This window comes from Bactrocera tryoni, unplaced genomic scaffold (genome assembly GCF_016617805.1).
Source record: "Bactrocera tryoni isolate S06 unplaced genomic scaffold, CSIRO_BtryS06_freeze2 scaffold_25, whole genome shotgun sequence".
In the NCBI taxonomy this organism is placed as follows: domain Eukaryota; kingdom Metazoa; phylum Arthropoda; class Insecta; order Diptera; family Tephritidae; genus Bactrocera; species Bactrocera tryoni.
The window spans coordinates 8,453,182-8,473,746 of record NW_024395977.1 but is presented as its reverse complement, the minus strand read 5'-3'; the positions used below and the strand labels follow the sequence as shown (position 1 = coordinate 8,473,746).

The 20,565-nt window shown below is 36.1% G+C and overlaps 1 protein-coding gene and 1 pseudogene across 1 annotated transcript; both read left to right on the top strand.

Moving 5' to 3' along the window:
* Positions 1–3,029: 3,029 nt before the first annotated feature.
* LOC120780961 lies at positions 3,030–4,231 on the top strand (annotated as a pseudogene).
* A 6,697-nt stretch (positions 4,232–10,928) lies between these two features.
* On the top strand, positions 10,929–11,535 carry LOC120780962. The gene is made up of 2 exons (XM_040113192.1): positions 10,929–10,971; positions 11,041–11,535. The coding sequence occupies exon 2, from the start codon at positions 11,094–11,096 to the stop codon at positions 11,514–11,516; it is 423 nt and encodes a 140-aa protein (XP_039969126.1). The 5' UTR covers positions 10,929–10,971; positions 11,041–11,093; the 3' UTR covers positions 11,517–11,535.
* The last annotated feature ends 9,030 nt before the right edge of the window (positions 11,536–20,565 follow it).

The following is a 20,565-nucleotide window of genomic DNA, read 5'->3' as shown; positions in this document are numbered from 1 at the left end:
AGAAATTAGAACCTCAAGTTCTAATTTCAGAGCGGTCAATGCAAACAAAAAATGGTTGTGTTTAAAATAAAAAAAAATGCTCAGAAATTAGAACTTCAAGTTCTAATTTCAGGGCGTCCAATGCATTAAAAACTCTGGTTCTAATTTCTGGATGTTCTAATTTCTGAGAGTTCTAATTTCTGAGCGTCTACTGTAATCTCTCAAAATCCCATAAATATGGAATAAAAATTTATAAAATGTGTTCCACTAATTCATACACATGGTCTTACCTGGAACTGTTGTGGTGCAGCTATGCTACCCACTTTTAAATGAGGGCAGACTGATTGTGGCAGATAACTACTATACCAGAATAGGTCTTGCAAAATATCTCAAAGATAGAAAAACGGATCTATGTGGGACTTTGCGCAAAAATAAAAGGGGTCTTCCTGAAGCAGTCACCAAGCAAAGGCTTTAACGTGGAGATGTTGTGGCAAGGCAGATGGATAGCTTTGCAACTGTTTTGAAGTGGCATGATAAGCGCGGTGTATTGATGATATCAACGTGCCATGACGATGGAATGACTAATACTTCTTCATGGAGAGGAAATTCGTTAAAACCCAATGTGGTTATTGATTATAATAACACTAAAAATAGGATTGACGTCGCAGATCAGATGAGTAGCTATTACTCACCACTTGCGAAAAGTCTAACATGGTATAAGAAAATTGCAATAGATTTGCTTCTTCAAGCATCACTCGTTAACTCCAGAGTTATTTTCAATGAGGTAACTGGTTCAAACGTTACTATTTTGGAAATACAAGAGGCTATGATTCGTCACTGGCTTGGAGAAGTAGCAGGCAAAACAAAAAATCGAAGCCATTAAACTTCCCACCATCTACTAAACATAGCCTCACTGAAATACCTCGCAGAAATGCTAAGCTTATCCGACGTCGCTGTGTGAGTTGCTATGCCAAAAGCAAAGAGGAAGGAAATCCTACAAAGGCTAGACAGATAAATACAGAGTGCCTCGAATGCGGAAGAGGTTACTGTTTACCATGCTACAATGAGTATCACTCTAAACATGAGAGAAAAACCAGTGTAAATGACTTTGTTAATTTTTTTGCTTCAATTGCAATTTTTTAATTTATTTGCGTCCTTTATTTCCACTATTTTTACTATCATAATAGGCATAAACATGAATTCATAAAAAAAAATAAAAATTAATAAAAATCTAAAAAAAAAATCACCCTGTTTTTTTTTCTTTTTTTACAAACAACACATTATGCTCAGTAAGTCCACGCAATAAAATTTCAATTTCTTCATCTGCGTCTTTTATTAAACTTATTTCAAATCAACCAAAAAATTTGTTCATATATATATGATACATGGACGCTGTACACATGGTACAAGAAAATAATTTTGTATCACATGTGATACATTGGACAGGGAACCTCTTAAATATATAACTATAAACCCTAAAAATTTCGCTTTAATCAATTATTTCTCTCCCTCCAAAAAAAAAATTAATTTTTTCTCCCTCTTCTCCTTAAATATCCGCATTTTTTTTTTCAAAACTCAATAATTAAGACATTTCGTGTTTTATTCTTATATTTTCTCCTATAGAAATAAAGATAAATTAATTCGTAACAATAAAATAACATGAAGTTAAGAAACTTACATTTCACATCTGTGTGCGAATATCTTCTTGCTTTGTTTCTGACAGCAAAACCGATAAAATTGGTTTCCGTGACACCCAAAACCGATAAAAATTCTGTTTCGAATATCAGACCAATAATGTCTGAATTCATGACACCTACTGCTTTTTTGATCGGTTTCAATTCGGATTCCGACAACTATCAGATTCCACAACACCCCTGATAAAGATTTTCGAACTACGGGGTGACGTTGTACCGTATACTAACTTGTATATCGGCCATTATGTGATTTATCCCAATCAAAATAAGAGAACCTGATTTATTCATAACAGTGTATCTTTGTGCCTAAAATAGATAAATTTGGCGAAAACTTGGCCTAGCTATGGGGGCTACTACAAGTATTATCAGGATTTTCGAACATCCGGCTGACTTTACTCTATATGATTAGTTTTACCCCTTAAATCAAGAGTATAAAATGTTCGGTTGCACTCGAACTTAGCCCTCCTTACTTGTTTCATTTCCGTTTTTGTATGAAATGCCCGCAAATAGTGTAAATCTCTACCAGTTCTTTTACCTGGCCAAATTGTTGCTCATATTAAAGTCTTTTAATAAGTGTTTATATAGGACTCAGTAAACAGAGTATCCATGCTAAGGGTTCTTAATGTGTACGAGAAATCACTTATATAATTATAGTATAATAACAATTACGACTGTTAAATAAAATTTTTACTTTATTATACATTTTTTTCTTGCTGAGAAGGATTTAACTATTTTAAAGCATTATTTTTCCTGAGTACATATATTTTAATTTTGTTGTAGCTACAGTTGTTAAAGTAACGCTGCACGGACTGAATTTATTGCATGTGGGAATAAGAAAGATTATAAAAGTTTTATCAGTTTGAAATTAATGATGTTTGGTGATTAAAACAAGTTCCTTTAAATTGCAATTAAATCAACTAGAATTAAATGTATAATCAATTGACTAATCGATTAAAAAAATAATTTATAGTAGTCTACCAATCCTAACACCGAAGAAAATTATTTCATTTTAAGGCAGCTTTCCCTTGAACGTATTCAAATATTCAAAACATATTTATATTTTGCAATTACCTGATTGATGATAAAGTTTTTTATTGCATCGATCTGTGAACAAAATTAATATTCATGCACGCATAGAGATCTCCGTTAGCGATGTTTACTTGTACATTTTAAACATTCAGATCATACACGGTCTGAATGGGAGATCTAAAGCCACCAGTATGTATGGATGTATTACATATATTATAATAGCATAATATGCATATATCATAAAATAAAAACAATACAAAAGAAGACGGCTGATTTTATATTATGTATGGAATTACTTTTAAAAAATTTTATTTTTGGTCTCTGTTATCTACTGTTAAATAAAATAAATTAAAAATGCTTACAGAATTTAGGGAAAATTTACCTAATCCTCAGTAGTAATAATAATAAGTAGGTTCTTTGTTTTCTTTCACGTACATAGAGACATATGTATATATACATTCTTATTTCAATACAATACGTTAATATCAATACTTTTATAAAATAAATCAAAAATGCTTACAGCATTTAGGGACAATTTATCTAATCCTCATAGAAATTGCATCCATGAAATTTTGAGTATACTTATCTGCCACGACAATGATTTGAGACGCATAAAAACGGAATTACATAATCTTCAAGATGAATTTAAAGAGTGTGTGGATAAAATAAATTTTGGGTTTCCGGGAGAAAACAAAAAGAAATGTGAAGAATCTGAGAAAATTATACTTTTAACTCGGAAAATTACCACGATGCACGATGTAAACGAATGTTTTTCAAAGAAAATCGAAGCACTTAAGAAACACGGTGAAGAAATTGTTAGTAATGCACGACAATGCATTGCAGATTTAAATGCCGAAAAATGCAAATTCAAGGCAGTTTCATGAAAAAAGCATCGATTACTTAAAACGATATGCCATACAATCGGATGATACAACTGTCATAAATAATTGTGAAAGGGATATTTGCGAAATGCATAAACTTTTTGTCAAAGAAGTTTCTTTGATAAAGAAATGTGAAACAGAGCTGGAATCATTTTTCAAATATGTATTTTACAAAATGCAAGCAGTTGTTGTTGTTTCAAAGATTATAATTGGCTACCACAAGGTATGCATGGTGCAGTTTTCTATTTTTAGTACATTTTTGTATCTGTATATTTTATAATGAAGGTAAAACCCTCCACATAGTTGATGGTCTTGTTGAAGAAATAAAATGTCTAATGGGCACAACATTAAGTAAAGCTTTTGCCCAGTTTTATGTTCATCATTCAGCAGAAATTAAATCATTTTTAGCGTCATATCTTATGAACATTGAACACAATGAAGAAGTACTTCAAGAAAAATTAAATATTTTTGGCAACTTGACTTGAATTTAATTAAAATTGTTTATCCATAATTATATTAATATAACTGTATATTTGTTTTTTTATTTGCACACCATATATTGACCCAAAAACTACAAGTATTAAGCATTCAAATCATTGCTACAAAAATTATTTATATTGTACTTTGTCGCACAAAGGATGCTTTAAAATATCTGAACTTAATATTGGTATGGTATCCACATTTAATAAAAATAATGTACATACATATGGAAACATTTCCATTCATGTAGTATGATATGACAGCTGAAATTACTTGTCCTTGAAGTAGAAGGTCATTTCAAAAATAAAATGATTCAGCAAATCTTGAGATATCTCGATGGAACATCATACACATTTTCCTTGCATCCAAGCGAGGTTCGTATTGCTGATAGGCATATTTAAGATATTGTCACGCCCACAATATACATTAGGCGAAAACTTATAAAGTGCTATAACTAAGCTCAAAATTAAGATATTAAACCAGAATTTGATACAAGCGAACTCAGATGTAAATGAAAATTTTTTAAAAGTAATATTTTTAATATAAATTTCACACACATCTCATATAACGGTTATGTTGAAAATTACTAAATCAGATCTTCACTACCATTAGATCTTTTATGGCTTATGCTGTGACAGTCTTACCTCTGCCTAGAGTTTGTGATCGCCCCCACATAATTAATACTAAAATTGTTACTAATAATAAACTCAAGAAGAGACTCACCCTAATACGAAAAGATCCCATTCCATATGGTACGCGTTGGCATCGCACCATAGTATAAGAGAGTACTTATTTTTCCTACAGTACCCTATTAATTGTGGAATCGATTGGCGGGTTTTGGTGTAGCTGTCTTTCGTGGGAAAAAGGCTGAGGCGTGAATTCCTTGTCCTTCACCTACATCGCGACCAGGTTCTGCGCCAGAAACTCTGAAATGCAAAAGAAATCAATTTCGTTGCGTGGTGTAGCAACCTGGGCAACTTCTATAAGAACATTGGTGTTCACAGGATGTATTCAATGAAGGACAGGTTCTCAACGCCGCTGTCCTCATCTTTGTTACTATATTGCACCTTCAGCCCTTCGATATCAGACTTATCAGTAGCAATGGCAACCGCGCAGATAGTAGCAATAGCAGTTGTCGGTGCCGGAATGAGTGGGTGCCTCATCCAGCAGCATATTTTCCTCTGAAATCGGCTTCTAGATTTCAAGGCTGCAGAATTTTGCTAAATCGCCTTTCTGACGAGGTTGCGTCAACCGGACTACGCTTTTGTTTATCGCGTTCAACTGGGATATAGTTGTACGATCTGGCCAATTTCAACAAATGATCAATAAAATGAACCTACGTATTAAATTTTATTCCATAACCTAAAATCAGTCGAACAAATTTTTTAATCTCGAAAAATTTAATTTCACCAAAATAAATCGCTGGCTTGAAACTATATTCTCTTGGCAAATTTGTTCAGAAAAATCCGTAAAACATTTTACACATACACGATTTTAGAGAACAAAAAATCAACCCGCTCTAATGTACACTCCTCGCTTATGCAATAAAAACTATAGACTAAAGCAAGTTTTAAAATTTGTTGATATGGAAGTTACTATAGACCCTGAGCATAATTTTAGTACTCATATTAATTGCTATAGTTTTGAACAAAAAAGGTGCTTTTATCTTTATTAAACCCTGGCCTAAAGGATTGAGAGATCCGTATAGTACTTAAACTGTTTTTACAACTTTGGTTAAGCTTGATTGGAATATGGCTGTGTGGTATGGAGTTTTAGTTAAAAAATCTATTCTGACTAGTTAGAGTCCGTTCTAAGACAGTTTTTAATTTTCGTTTTCATTTCCGAGTCTTAATTCTAGTACTGCTCGTTTACACTTAGTAGTTGTAGAGAAATGCTTGGTAGTATTCTTAGCAAAAATCCTGAATGGAACAATTTGCTGTTCTTTTCATTTGCCTGAAGTTAATTTTAGTAACTCTCCTCGCTTATATAGGCAGTTTAGACCTTTCTTGTTAAAATTGTGTACAACTAAACGAAAATTTCTCCTGCATAAGTCACGATTTTAAATCCCATTCCTGCCCATTTTGTCTAACTCACTTTTTAAAATTAAAAAGACGGATATATTTTATTAAATGAAATCGTAACAATTATAACATACGTTTAAATGTTAGCTGTTGACCTTTTGTTTTTGTTGTGGCCCACTAGTATTGGTTACAACTTGTCCTAGCACTTAATGAGAACATGTTTTTTGCAGTTTGTTTTTATGTGAGGTATTTTGCATTCTCTGAATGCCTACTTCAGCTTTATCGAGCCTGCGAATACAGCTCATAACAACAAACAAGGCAACGGTGAGAATGATGTGTCATCGAAGAGAACAACTGAGCAGCACCATAAGCAGAGCGTACAAAATACAAAAGCAGCAGAGAACGGCAATCAACAACGGCCATCAACAAAAGTGACCACACCAGCAACTAAGCAGGTACCAGCAAGCACGCAGGCAGCCAAGAATAACACAACGCAAGGTGAGAATGTACTATTAAAAAAAGGCCAGTCTATCATACAGATCGCTACGTTAATATAAAAAGGAAATTAAGTCCTTCAAAGGCAGCGGTCAATCCTAAAAAAATTCAAGTCGGCACACCAAATATGAATAAAACGGGAGTTTTAAATGGCAACAGATTTGCCTTACTAAGCAAGAGTTCAGACGAAGGTTACCACCACAGTCGTTAATGCCAAACCCCCTCCAATGTATTTGCGAGAGCGTAGCAGTAATGCTCTCGTTGCTGGATTAAGTAAAATTGTAGGTACTAACAATTTCCATATAGTGCCTTTGAAAAAAGGCAATAAAGATGACACAAAAATTCAGTCCTACACTGAAAAAAGTTTTATGGACATAGTTAAATTTTTGTCAATTAAAAACAAGAGTTATTATTCGTATCAACTGAAGAGCTCTAAGGACCTAGTTGTTGTAATCAAGGGTATAGAGTCCGCCGTAGACTCTAGTGAAGTCATAGAAGCACTGGAAGAATGTTGTTTTGGAAATAAAACAGTTGTAAATATATTTAATAGAAACAAAGTACCACAGCCAATGTTTAAAATTGAATTGTTGCCGAATTCGAATCAACTTAAAAAAATGAGACCCATCCAATATATAATTTGAAATATTTGCTGCATCGTAGAGTAACTGTGGAAGAACCACATAAAAGAAACGGTCCGGTACAATGTACTAACTGCCAAGAAAATGGGCATACTAAATCGTACTGCACTCTACGCAGTGTTTGTGAGGTATATGTGCACCCTTAAGAAAGAAGAATTAAATAAAAAAATGCAGCAATTGCGGAGGAAATCACACTGCTAACTACAGAGGTTGCCCTGTATATAAAGATTTGTAATCGAAGTTGTCACAGGGCATTCAAGCACGTCGTACCCAAATGTTACAAACACCCCGTAATGTAATTATCGCAACCTCAGAAAAAAGTTCAAATCCTATTACTTCTAACAATAATAATATGCAAGGAAGCTATGCAAATGTGGTGAAAGGCAACACTGTGCAAATGCAACTGCCGTAAAATCCTCCAAATGGAGGTATTGAAACTATGGTTATAAATCTTACACAGTGCATGACACAATTTATGTCTATTATGCAAAACATGATCCAAGATTTAATAAAATCACAAAATCAAATGCTGCAAAATTTATTAAGTAAAAAATGAGCTTACTAAATATCTGTATATGGAATGCTAACGGTGTTAACCAACATAAATTAGAGATTATCAGATTTCTGTCTGAAAAGAATATAGATGTAATGCTTATTTCAGAAACTCATCTAACAAATAAAAATAATTTCAATATACAGGGATTTAGACTATACATATGTTGCAAATCATCCAGATGGTAAAGCGCATGGTGGCACGGCAGTGTTGATTAGAAATCGTTTAAACCACTATGCTCTAGAATTTCATGCTACACCACAGTTACAAGCTACAACAATATCACTAAAAAAATCGGGGTTGTGACTTAAACCTTACGGCTATATACTGTCCACCTCGTTTTAAAATTACAGAAATCGAATTTAAAGACTTTTTGGAACACTAGGTTAAAGATTTCTAGCAGGTGGAGATTACAACGCAAAACACACGTACGTCTTATTAATCCGAAAGGACGACAGCTGTATCAAACTGTTATAAATAGGCACAATAACCTTGAAATAATATCTCCTGGTAAGCCGACATATTGGCCTAGTGATCGTAAGAAAATACCAGGTTTAATTGATTTTGCTGTAATCAAAAATATTGATAAATCACACATAACAGTTGATACATGTACTGATCTATCTTCTGATCACTCTCCTGTAGATACTAATAAAGTTATGTGAACAACCCATATTCGTTAATCCAAAAGTGGGTCTTCTTATAAAACGAATTGGCTAAAATATAAAAATACGTCAGCAGCCACATTAATATTGAGTACAAAATAAATGCAGGAAGAGATATTGATGAAAGTATAAGAGAAGTCAATGATATAATAACCAGCGCAGCTGTCTTAGCAACACCAAACAAAAGCTATAAGCCGCTTGGTTTCAGAAATATCACTAGTAGTGAAATAGAAAGGCTTGTAAATGAAAAACGGCGTGCAAGACGAGAATGGCTGATAAATTGATCCCATTCCACTCAGCTTCAATTGAAAGCTGCTGTACGTAAATTAAAAAAAGCGCTTAAACGTGAGGAAAAATTCAATACCGAAATGTATATAAAGAAGCTCTGTCAAAACTCAAACAAGCAAAATTCCCTTTGGAAAGCCCAAAGTCCATGAAGCCACCAACTGACTCCAACATGCCTATACGAGACTTGGGTGGAAATTGGGCTCGAAGTGACGAGGAAAAGGCTAATTGCTTTGCAAATCACCTAGAAAAGGTATTTCAACCCAATTTGCCAAAGAACAACTTTAAGCTGTCAATCTTACCCACAGCTAAAGAGTCGCTCGAGTCTCTTATGACTACACCTTCTGAAATCATTGGTATCATGAAAGAACTTAATCCAAAAAAGTCGCCGGGACATGATAAAATTTTCCCAAAAATGCTTATTGAGTTACCAATTATTTCTGTAGAGGTGCTCTCTTTGCTCTTCAATGCAATTCTTAGTTTCGGATACTATCCAATTTCATGGAAAAAGTCGCAGATTATCTTGATAGATAAACCTGGGAAAGACTTAACACAGCCGTCTTCATACAGAGCAATCAGTCTTCTACCCTGTCTTTAAAAAGTATTTGAAAAAGTATTACTATCAAAGATGTCTCCTTTCCTCCACGTAAATAACACAATACCAATGCATCAATTCGGATTTCGTGCGAAACATGGCACAATAGAGCAAGTAAATAGAATTACTAACGAGATAAGGAAAGCATTTGAGCACTGGGAGTACTGTTCAGCAATATTTCTAGATGTAGCCCAGGCGTTCGATAAGGTGTGGCACGAAGGTCTTTTATATAAGATTAAAAAAATTCTACCTTTAGAATTATATAAAACCTTGGAGTCTTACTTAAAAATAGAAAATTTATGGTAAAAGTGGGAGATTTCATATCTGATGAACGACAGATAAGGGCTGGTGTACCCCAGGGCAGTGTTTTAGGCCCAACACTATACATCATATATACAGCAGATCTTCCAACAGCTAATAATGTATTAACTTCAACTTTTGCGGATGACACAGCTATAGTGAGCCGTAACAAATGCCACATTTTAGCATCACGAATATTAGCGAAGCATTTAAGTTCTGTCGAAGAGTGGCTAGCGAACTGGCGTATAAATGTGAATGAACAGAAGTGTAAGCATATTACATTTTCGATAAGACCAAAGATGTGCCCGGCAGTAAAAATAAACTATATTTTAGTACCCCAAGCGAATGAAGTAACATATCTTGGTATTCACCTAGATAGAGGGCTCACGTGGAGAAAGCACATTTCTAGTAAAATAACATGTATGAAGATAAGAGCTTTAACCCTCTGTCGGTTAAGAGCGCCCTCAGGCATGCATCACGAAATTCAAAATAAATAATAAATAAATAAAAAATTGCATATAGCTTAAAAACAAGCTTGTTGGAAACACTTCAATTGTGAGTGTAGTTTATTTTTGACAGGTTGTCACGCTGCGTTTAAATTTACCGTTACGTTTCGTATGAGTTTTACTAGTGTGCAAAGCTAAAATTAACTTCACAAAAAAAATTTCAAAACAAAAATATATATACATTCATATATATTGTTATCGGATTCTATTCAAAATTTTATTGTTGCAAATGTAAGTAGTTCTTTTTACCTTTTACATACTAGTGAAAGTGAAAAATGAAATAAAGTGTCGGGTGAGAAAACAAAATGGAAGAGTGCCTCAGGGCACTTATGACAGTTTACATGAAAATTTGTGTTTTCTTTTTATTGTTTTTATTATGTTTTTTTTGCGGTGCCTGCCCTTGTTTATAGCTGAAAATGGATTTTCGAAACCGTAAAAAGGTCAAACTGAGCGAAATGACCGATGAGCAAATTTGTGAATTTATGGAATCGGTTGAAACAGACGAAGAAGCTGATTTTAATAGCGATGACGATATGAATGACCCGGATTTCGAACCTAATGAAATAAGCCCCGAAGATGAACGGTACATATCGGAGGTAGTTCACCAAATCGATGAAGACGAATCTGCTTTTTTGAATAAAGCGGACAAGTTTTCGTTGAGCTTGAGTGCAATCAAGGAAGATCTTCCCTCAACTTCGCCAAATGAAGAAGTTGAAAAAGCTTCAGGAGAAGAAGGGCCATCAACTTCAACACCACGTTTGAAGCCACCAAACGTGCCCGTTCCCTTTGCCTGAATTTGATTGTAGTGGTCCGTCCATTGTGCCTTCCTCTGGAGGTTTCAGCGGAACAGGTAATATGTCTAGATGCTGTGTTCATTTTATTTGTGAATCTAAAATTCCATTTACTATACGTATTGAAGCAATAACCAAAGATTCGGCTGAGTTTTCCAAAGTTATATGGCGAAAAAGATCGATGTGTTTGCATGTAAATGAGGTGGCCTTCCGTGGTGACTCAAGCCTACCATCTTCAATCAAAGAGCTTGGAACTCCGATGGAGATATTTCGCTATTTCTTCACTAAGAAAATGGTTGACAAGATTGCTTTAGAATCGAGCTGGACAGCTCGCAATGTCGATATCAACTCCAAGTTCATAACATCCGGCGAAGAAATTTACAAATACATTGGCATTCATGTTTACATGAGCATTTACCGATATCCCAATTTGGAAAGCTATTGGGACCCAAATGCGTTTCAACCAATAGCAAAAACGATGCCTAAAGCAAGGTTTATGGCGTTAAACAATATTTGTCTTTTCGTGATGAAAACACTAGGGCCAAAAAAGGAGAGCCTGGTTATGATGCGTTGTTCCGTATTAGAACGTTGTCTGATTTTTTAAATACACGGTTCGATTCCGTACCCAAAACAGCCCGATTGTGCGTCGATGAACAAATGTGTGGCACCAAAAATATATGCCAAACAAACCACACAAGTGGGGCATCAAATTTTTCGTGTTATGCGATACAAGCGGATTCGCTTATCGCTTCGAGGTTTATAATGGTGCTGGCGACAATGTGATCTTACCAGGACAACCAGATCTTGGAGCCACGTCGAACGTTGTTGTTCGTTTATCGCAAACTATACCAAACTTCAGGAATCACATTCTGTATTTTGATAATTTTTATACATCGTTGCCGTTGTTGGTATTATTGCGAGCTCGAGGCATATTTAGTTTAGGCACCTTACGGATTCCTCTAATTCCCAACTGTAAGCTTCCAAATGAAAAAGACATAAGAGACGAACTACGAGACTATTCATGTGAGTATATGAAGAGAGCATATGGTGTTGACATAACCACAGTCTTATGGAAAGACAATAAATTAGTACGATTGGCATCAACATACTACGTCGGCGTTCAACCATTTCAAAGATCCAATACAGATGCAAACAAACAGCCATCGAAAGCAGCTCGCTACGACAGAAAGGCGAAGAAATATTTGGAAACTGATTGTCCTCAAATAATCAAAGCGTACAATAATCACATGGGCGGTGTTGACTTGATGGACGCTCTGATGGGCCGGTACCACATACGAGCGAAGTCAAACGATGCAATAACTCGATTGTTTTACCATTTCATTGACATGGCGATCACGAATGCGTATTTACCACATAAACGGATTTATGCAAAAAAGGTAACTGACTCAAGTCATGAATCAGCCAAACATGAACGGTTTTTTCAGTTACCGCGATTTCGTGAAGCTGTAGCTGCTTCACTGATAACATATCAAAAAAGACGACCCCTTGGTTGTCAAAAAACAGTAACGTCAAAGGTAGGAAATATAGAGCCAAGCAATTCGGGAGTTGGCCAAAAGTCAAAACATCCCGTACATGAAGTGCGCTACGATGGTCAAGACCATTTTCCAATTTGGCTTGGCAAAGAAGGCGGAAAAAAATGGTGTAAACTCTGTAAGAAGTCGCAAACACAGTGTGCAATCTTCATTTGTGCTGCACCAACGCAAAAAACCGTTTTTTGGATTATCACAATAAAAATTAGTTCTTTTGATTATATTTCGTGTTTGCTTATCTTTCATCTTTGCTTTATCTTTCTTTTCCAATCTACTACTCTGTCGTGTATACCACATCATATATTTGGCATAAACTGTCATGAGTGCCCTGAGGCACTCTTTACCTTTTGCCTACCTGTCATTCGAAAAACACGCAAATCACTTGGGTTTTCTTGAATTACTTTACACCCTAATTATTCTATAACAAAATTCCCACTCGCCTTCTTCCACGCTGAGAGTTTTGAGTGATAGAGGGTTAAGGCATTTCAAATTCCTTACGTACAGCTGCAACCGAAACCATTGGTTTACGGAAAGTGCAAAAGAACAGCTGGTACGACGAGGAGCGCCGTGTCGCAGCGGAGAGAAAACAGGCTGCCTACCTCGCAACGTTACGATCGACCACAACACGTGCGGGATGGGATAGATACCGAGAGTTGAAAAGGGAAGCGAGACGCATTTGTAGACAGAAAAAGAAAGAGGCTGAAATGCGTGAGTACGAAGAGCTTGATAAGCTGGCCGACAGGGGTAAGGCTCGAAAATTCTACGAAAAAATGTGGCGGCTAACTGCAGGTTTCAAGACCGGAGCATAGTCTTGAAGAACCCCGAAAAGAGATCTAGTGACCGATGCCCAGAGCATACTTAAATTATGGAGGGAACACTTCTCCAACCTGCTGAATGGCAGTTAACGCACAACGATGACGATGCCATTGCCCGACCATGAAGAAGTTCGAATAGCAATTGCCCGCCTGAAGAACAACAAAGCGGCAGGGGCCGACGGATTGCCGGCCGAGCTATTCAAACACGGCGGCGAAGAACTGATAAGGAGCATACATCAGCTTCTTTGTAAAATATGGTCGGACGAAAGCATGCCCATCGATTGGAATTTAAGTGTGCTATGCCCAATCCATAAAAAAGGAGACCCCACAATCTGCGCCAACTACCGTGGGATTAGCCTCCTCAACATCGCATATAAGGTTCTATCGAGCGTATTGTGTGAAATATTAAAGCCCACCGTCAACAAACTGATTGGACCGTATCAGTGTGGCTTTAGACCTGGCAAAACAACAACCGACCAGATATTCACCATGTGCCAAATCTTGAAAAAGACCCGTGAAAGAAGAATCGACACACCCCACCTCTTCGTCGATTTCAAATCTGCTTTCGACAGCACGAAAAGGAGCTGCCTTTATGCCGCGATGTCTGAATTTGGTATCCCCGCAAAACTAATACGGCTGTGTAAACTGACGTTGAGTAACACCAAAAGCTCCGTCAGGATCGGGAAGGACCTCTCCGAGCCGTTCGATACCAAACGAGGTTTCAGACAAGGCGAATCCCTATCGTGCGACTTCTTCAGCCTGCTTCTGGAGAAAATAGTTCGAGCTGCAGAACTAAATAGAGAAGGTACCATCTTCTATAAGAGTGTACAGCTGCTGGCGTATGCTGATGATATTGATATCATCGGCCTCAACACCCGCGCCGTTAGTTCTGCTTCTCCAGGCTGGACAAGGAAGCACAGAAAATGGGTCTGGCAGTGAACGAGGGCAAAACGAAATATCTCCTGTCATCAAACAAACAGTCGTCGCACTCGCGACTTGGCTCTCACGTCACTCTTGACAGTCATAACTTTGAAGTTGTATATAATTTCGTCTATTTAGGAACCAGCATTAACACCACCAACAATGTCAGCCCGGAAATCCAACGCAGGATTGCTCTTGCCAACAGGTGCTACTTCGGACTGAGTAGGCAATTGAAAAGTAAAGTCCTCTCTCGACGAACAAACGCTAAACTCTATAAGTCGCTCATAATTCCCGTCCTACTGTTTGGTGCAGAGGCTTGGGCAATGACAACAACCGATGAGTCGACGTTACGAGTTTTCGAGAGAAAAATTCTGCGGTCGGACCTTTGCGCATTGGCCACGGCGAATATCGCATTCGATGGAACGATGAGCTGTACGAGATATACGACGACATTGACATAGTTCAGCGAATTAAAAGACAGCGGCTACGCTGGCTAGGTCATGTTGTCCGGATGGATGAAAACACTCCAGCTCTGAAAGTATTCGACGCAGTACCCGCCGGGTAAGCAGAGGAAGAGGAAGACCTCCACTCCGTTGGAAGGACCAAGTGGAGAAGGACCTGACTTCGCTTGGAATATCCAATTGGCGCCACGTAGCGAAAAGAAGAAACGACTGGCGCGCTGTTGTTAACTCGCCTATAATCGCGTAAGCGGTGTCTACGCCAATTAAGAAGAAAAAGAAGATAAGAGCTGCAAATTTAAATTGGCTTTTAAATAAAAACTCCAAACTTAGCCTAGACAACAAAGTGCTTTTATATAATGCGGTCATAAAGCCGATTTGGATGTATGGCATTCAACTGTGGGGTACGACCTGTGCAACTAATATTGATCTAACACAAAGGTTCCAATCAAAAATGCTTAGAACAATCACGTGTTCACCATGGTACATGCGTAACGAAGATATCCATAAAGACCTTAGTATTCCTATGGTAAAAAAAGAAGTAGAAGACAGCATAATTAAATATATATCTAAACGCCGAGATCACCCAAACCCTTTGGCTAATGCTTTGGTACATTCCTGCGATCAAACAATCAAACACGACTTAAAAGAAGAGATATGCCTGCGTATTAAAGAGCGACGTATCACCAAAACAGCTCAATCACTTGCTTGAGTCTGTCTAGTTTTTAAATAGATTTAAACTTTTATTACTAGGCTTTAAGAAAAAGCAGACACAATAAATAAAATAATTTTGAAAAAAAAGGAAAGGTCCTTCTCCACCTGGACCTTCCAAAGGAGTGGAGGTCTTCCTCAGGAGGATGGGGTCATGTGTGGAAGTTCGCGCAAGTGAGGAAAGTTCTCTGATCGCCATTCACTTGGGAGTGGCCATAAACGATTCTTTTACATATGGCCAAAGCAGCTCACGACTTCCGGTCTTTGACCAAGTATCCTCTGGGTAGCCTAAGGACATCCGTTTGAAGGTGAGCTAAAGTAAGAAGGCGAAACATCACCTACATAGGGTTGTGCGCTGGGTTTGGGACCCGACACGTAAAAAACACCCCCAATGAAGGGAAACATCACGCTGTTTTTCACAGTAGTAAAATATATGCCGATTTTCAAACAAATTTTGTGCAGAAAAGTTTAGGCTAAAACCTTTTTGGATTCGCTTTAAAGTTTCTCTTACTTGTTTCACAATAGTAGCTAGGCTTTTCTTGTGCCAGCTAAAACTCTGAATATTACATTTTAGCCTATTTCATTTTGCAGTATGCTCATATTACATTTATATATATACATACATATATACTTTCATTTAATAATACGCACATATTCGAATATAGAAATATCTAACTACCTACTGCGTGGAAAGGTGTTAAGTGATTGTTGCCAGGATACAAGCGTCAATCGGATTATTTTGTTATTTTGTTCCCAACAAAATGCGACAGCTATTTAGGCTTTTTGTATTAGCAGCTCGCTGTAAACATTTTCAAATACTTGTAGTGTCAAAAGTTATGCGGACATGTCAGGCAGACGATACATCATCGTTCACAAAAAACTGTTTACATTTCGAAAACGAAATTCTCAGCGACGAGACACAATGAGGAAGTTCATTAGTTTTAAAAATAATTTTTCACCCGGTCTAGATTAATTACTTTTCGATCGTGTCAAAAGTTACATACGCATATAGTGTTCCCATTTATTAACTCATGACAGATCTAAAGTCGAATAAGAGTTGATAAATTATAATTATATAGGTATGTATACACTGCTGCTACTTAGGTACGTATAATTTGTCAACTTGCTACTCAGAACAAAATAATATCTGCTTCCAAACAGTGTAAATATGTATAATATACATATACATACATATATACTACTCTAAGAAACATTCAAAAATATACTTCAGTGGTAATTACACCTACATACATACATACGATATGTTTTGTGCATATTTTGTAGATATTTGTGAAAATAGAATGATTTCAAATATTTGTGGAACAAAACTGCAACCTCGTTTACTGATTTGATATAGCCTGTTTATAATATGCATTAAACTGTAAGCGAATTGTACAAAAAAATAATATTGAATCTCTTTGAATTTTCAAGATATTAGGAGTAAGAAATAACGTTGTATTTGTTCAACCCGATCGATGATGCCTATTTGTACCTAATGCAACCTAAAGTATGAAAAATATTACGATTCTATAATTTTATGTTTTTATTTATTTCAATTTTTTACTTAAAAATTTAACATTTGCTGCTACAATTTTACACAAGTTAAATTGTTAAGGGAGAAACCTGGTATGAAACTAAAAAAACGAATACCTTTAAAAATAACGTAAACAATTTTAATTCGATACCGTAAATGGTTTTTGAGTTACAGCCAGTTACTTAATGTAACCGCTCACTTAATCCGTACTGCTTTTCGAATTTGTGCAGTTATTACTCGTAGACAAATAATACTATAATATAAAATTTTCTACATATTTAGTATATTTTTATCCGGCTTTAAGATCAAAAACAACCAAAATTTAAATTCAACCTTTTATACTCTTGCAAATTTTGCTACAGAGTATAATAGTTTTTTTCACCTAACGGTTGTATGTATCACCTAAATCAAATCGAGATAGATATATGGCTATACATACATTGTGACAATAATGTACCCACAAATTGTAAATTAATCGTAAATTATTTAATTATTCATTAATATTTATTTTGTCGCCTCCATAATCATCCCAACCAGATTTAAAAGATTTATGCCAACGATTTTTCTTGTCCTCGAAACAGTTTTATAATCACTTTTTGGGATGGTCTTCAGCTCCTACAGAGAATTTTGTTTTATCTCTTCGATTGACTGACTCTGGGTTCCACAGAGCGGCAATTTCAGTTTGGGAAACAATAAAAAATCACACGGAGACAAATCTGTTGATTACGATGATTGATTAATGGTATTTATTGCTCAATCGTGAATCGAACCGGTAAAAATAAAAATTCAGACTTTCATACCCAAAATCTTTCGAACGGACTCTTGAGAGATGTCTTTCTAACACTGAACTGACGATTTTCAAGCACCATATCCTGCACTTTTTTAATATTTTCATCAGTTGAAGATCGTCCAGAACAAGGCATGCCTTCTTCGTCTTTGAAGGCTTTGTACCAATGCACGCTTGTTTTTTTGATAAAACTGAATTACTGTAAGCCTTTCCAGCACTTGCAAATTGCGGAATTGAATTACAATTTTCGGGTGCTTTTTTACCTAAATTTATGTACGTGCATAAATTACACAGTACAACAGCTAATCTGGGGGGTGAGAAATAATTTAAAAGGTCATTAAAAAAACTGACACATACAAACGCCAAACCCTTTGAGGGTTTTACTATACTGACCTAGTACCATCACCCTGACTTGGAATTTCTCACCTCCCAGGCAATAATCCCAAAAATGTTCAACAGTGTTATCACAATGGCGTTGAATGCCTGTGCAAGTGATAACTTCTGTAAAAATTAAGATATCGTAATAAAACTTGGTATACGAGTTTCCTGACAAAAAGGAGAAAACAAGTTCGTTGATGGGTGTAATTTTTATATCACTGTCATACCCTCAAAACGCCATTAAACAAAGATCGATTAAAAGCCATAGCTAAACACTAAACTAAGATATAACATTAAAGATAAATTAAAGAAAAGGGATTGGCCCGACCTACTCGACTGATATCAACCAAATTTGGTATATAATTTTACCCTGACATAACCCAATTTCAGATTCCATCTAATTATTTCACTTTCAGAATGCAAATCAAGCGCCATTGAATGTATCGGGATAAAACTTTGCCCGAATAGTGCGCTTAAAGTAGGTCACTTTATTGCTTAAAATTGTCCAATTCGGAGCAACACTTTTCAAGTTTCCCGGTACCTAATATGAGAATCAAAGTTCAAGCTGAGAACTTTTTATCCAAAATTGTTCTGATAATAGTATGTAAGTATGTATATGTCAGAAATGTGTTGAATCGGCTATATATGTCTCTTAGCCCCTTAAGTTCGTAGTACTGCTGACCTCTATGCTAAATTTCACGTCAAAATATTTATTAGTATTTGAGACACGCGTCGTTTTGTGAGGCTCTAAATGTGAGTTCTTCGATTTTTCCTATGTCTGAATTTATTGAACAAAGAAGTGCGACCATATGCACCATCTCATACTGCATAGGTTATTCGTGATCATTTTGCCACATTTTCAACTGATATCGAGCCGCAACCATCGCATTCGCCTGATTTACCTTCGTGTAACTTTTGGCTATTCAGCAAGTTCTCATGACGACTCCGAAGAAACCGTTTTGACTCAATTGAGGATATAAAGCAGAATCGAAAAAGACTCTGATGGCCATCACGACGTAGGATTTTCCCAAGTGCTATGATGACTGGAAAATTCGTTGGCATAAGTGTATTGCAGCGGTAGGGGATTACTTTGAATGAAATAAAATGAACAAAATTTAGTATTGTTTGACATTTCTGGAAAAACTTACGCCGGAACGTTCTGTAAAGAATGTGTTTCGCGCGTTTTGTTCAATTAATTATTACAATTATTTAATACCAATTCCCACCTTGAGACCCAGCATTCATTATTGGACAATATCCAACCGAGTATACCATGTCCAGCATGCAGTGAAGAAAATATAGCAGTCGTAGCATCTAGACCAGTGGTTCCCAAACTTATTTTGTCTACTGCCCACGTTGAGAATAAATATTTTCTTAGCGCCCCCATTTTTTCACCTATTTAAAAACCACTATAACTTCATATTAAATTAATTAATTATTGTGACCTATATATGTACATTAACGGAGAATTCTAAACGAAACTTTTACTATAACCCGCTACTTGAACCTGCCAATAAGAATGATTATTGAAACGCAACTTTATAGTATCAAAACAGAGAATCTTTTATTAAAAATAAAACTAAAATAATCGATCCTTATATAAAAACTAATGTGAAGGATGAATCTGATGCTGTTTAATAAGTTTGTTAATATCAGGTTCCAATTTACTCAATAACAGTCGCAAGTCACCACGTTCGGTTACAAGCAAACGATTTCTCTTTTTAGTAAGCAGCGTTATCACAACACTAAATCCACGTTCACACAAATATGACGATGACCACAATCCAGGGTACAATTGCGGGATCGGTTTTTGTAGCCAAAATTCTTGGTAACCATTTTTGAACTTGATTATTATTTCCTCGTTTGTTGTCAATTCTATAAGTTCTTCTTCCAGCTGAGGTGACATTGCTGTGTTGACATTTGAAAACGGATCCAACACCCAGTCTGGTATTTCCATGTTCAAAATGTCCTGGTATCATTCGGTGAAGTCAATGTGGAGGTTTTCCAAATGTTGGCAGTAAGCAAACAATTCGTCGTTACTGAATGATACTGAAAAATTTGGAAAATTTTGAAACTCACGTCTGCCCAGATTCTTTTTGTGTAGAAGCAGTTTGGCTGCGAAAGAAGCAACGACGTTTTTTGTTTTAATTAAATTTAGTTTATCGCCTTGCAGTTGGAGATTCATGTCGTTGAACAATTTATACAGGTCTGTCATGTAAGCTATATCATTCTTTGATGTTATGAGCTTGTCTTGCAATTCTGTATCTTTAGTTTCCAAGAACTCTATAACAGAGTCAAACAGGTTGTAAAATCGAGTCAGACAATTGCCTCTTGATAGCCTACGAACTTCAGTATGAAACAACAAACGGTTGAAATCCTCGTCATTAGTAACACAAAGCTGATGAAATAATCTATCATTCAAAGAGCTGTTGCGAATTTTATTGACTGCTTTGTTGACATATTGCAGTGATTGAAATAGTTTTTCACTTAAGTTTCTAG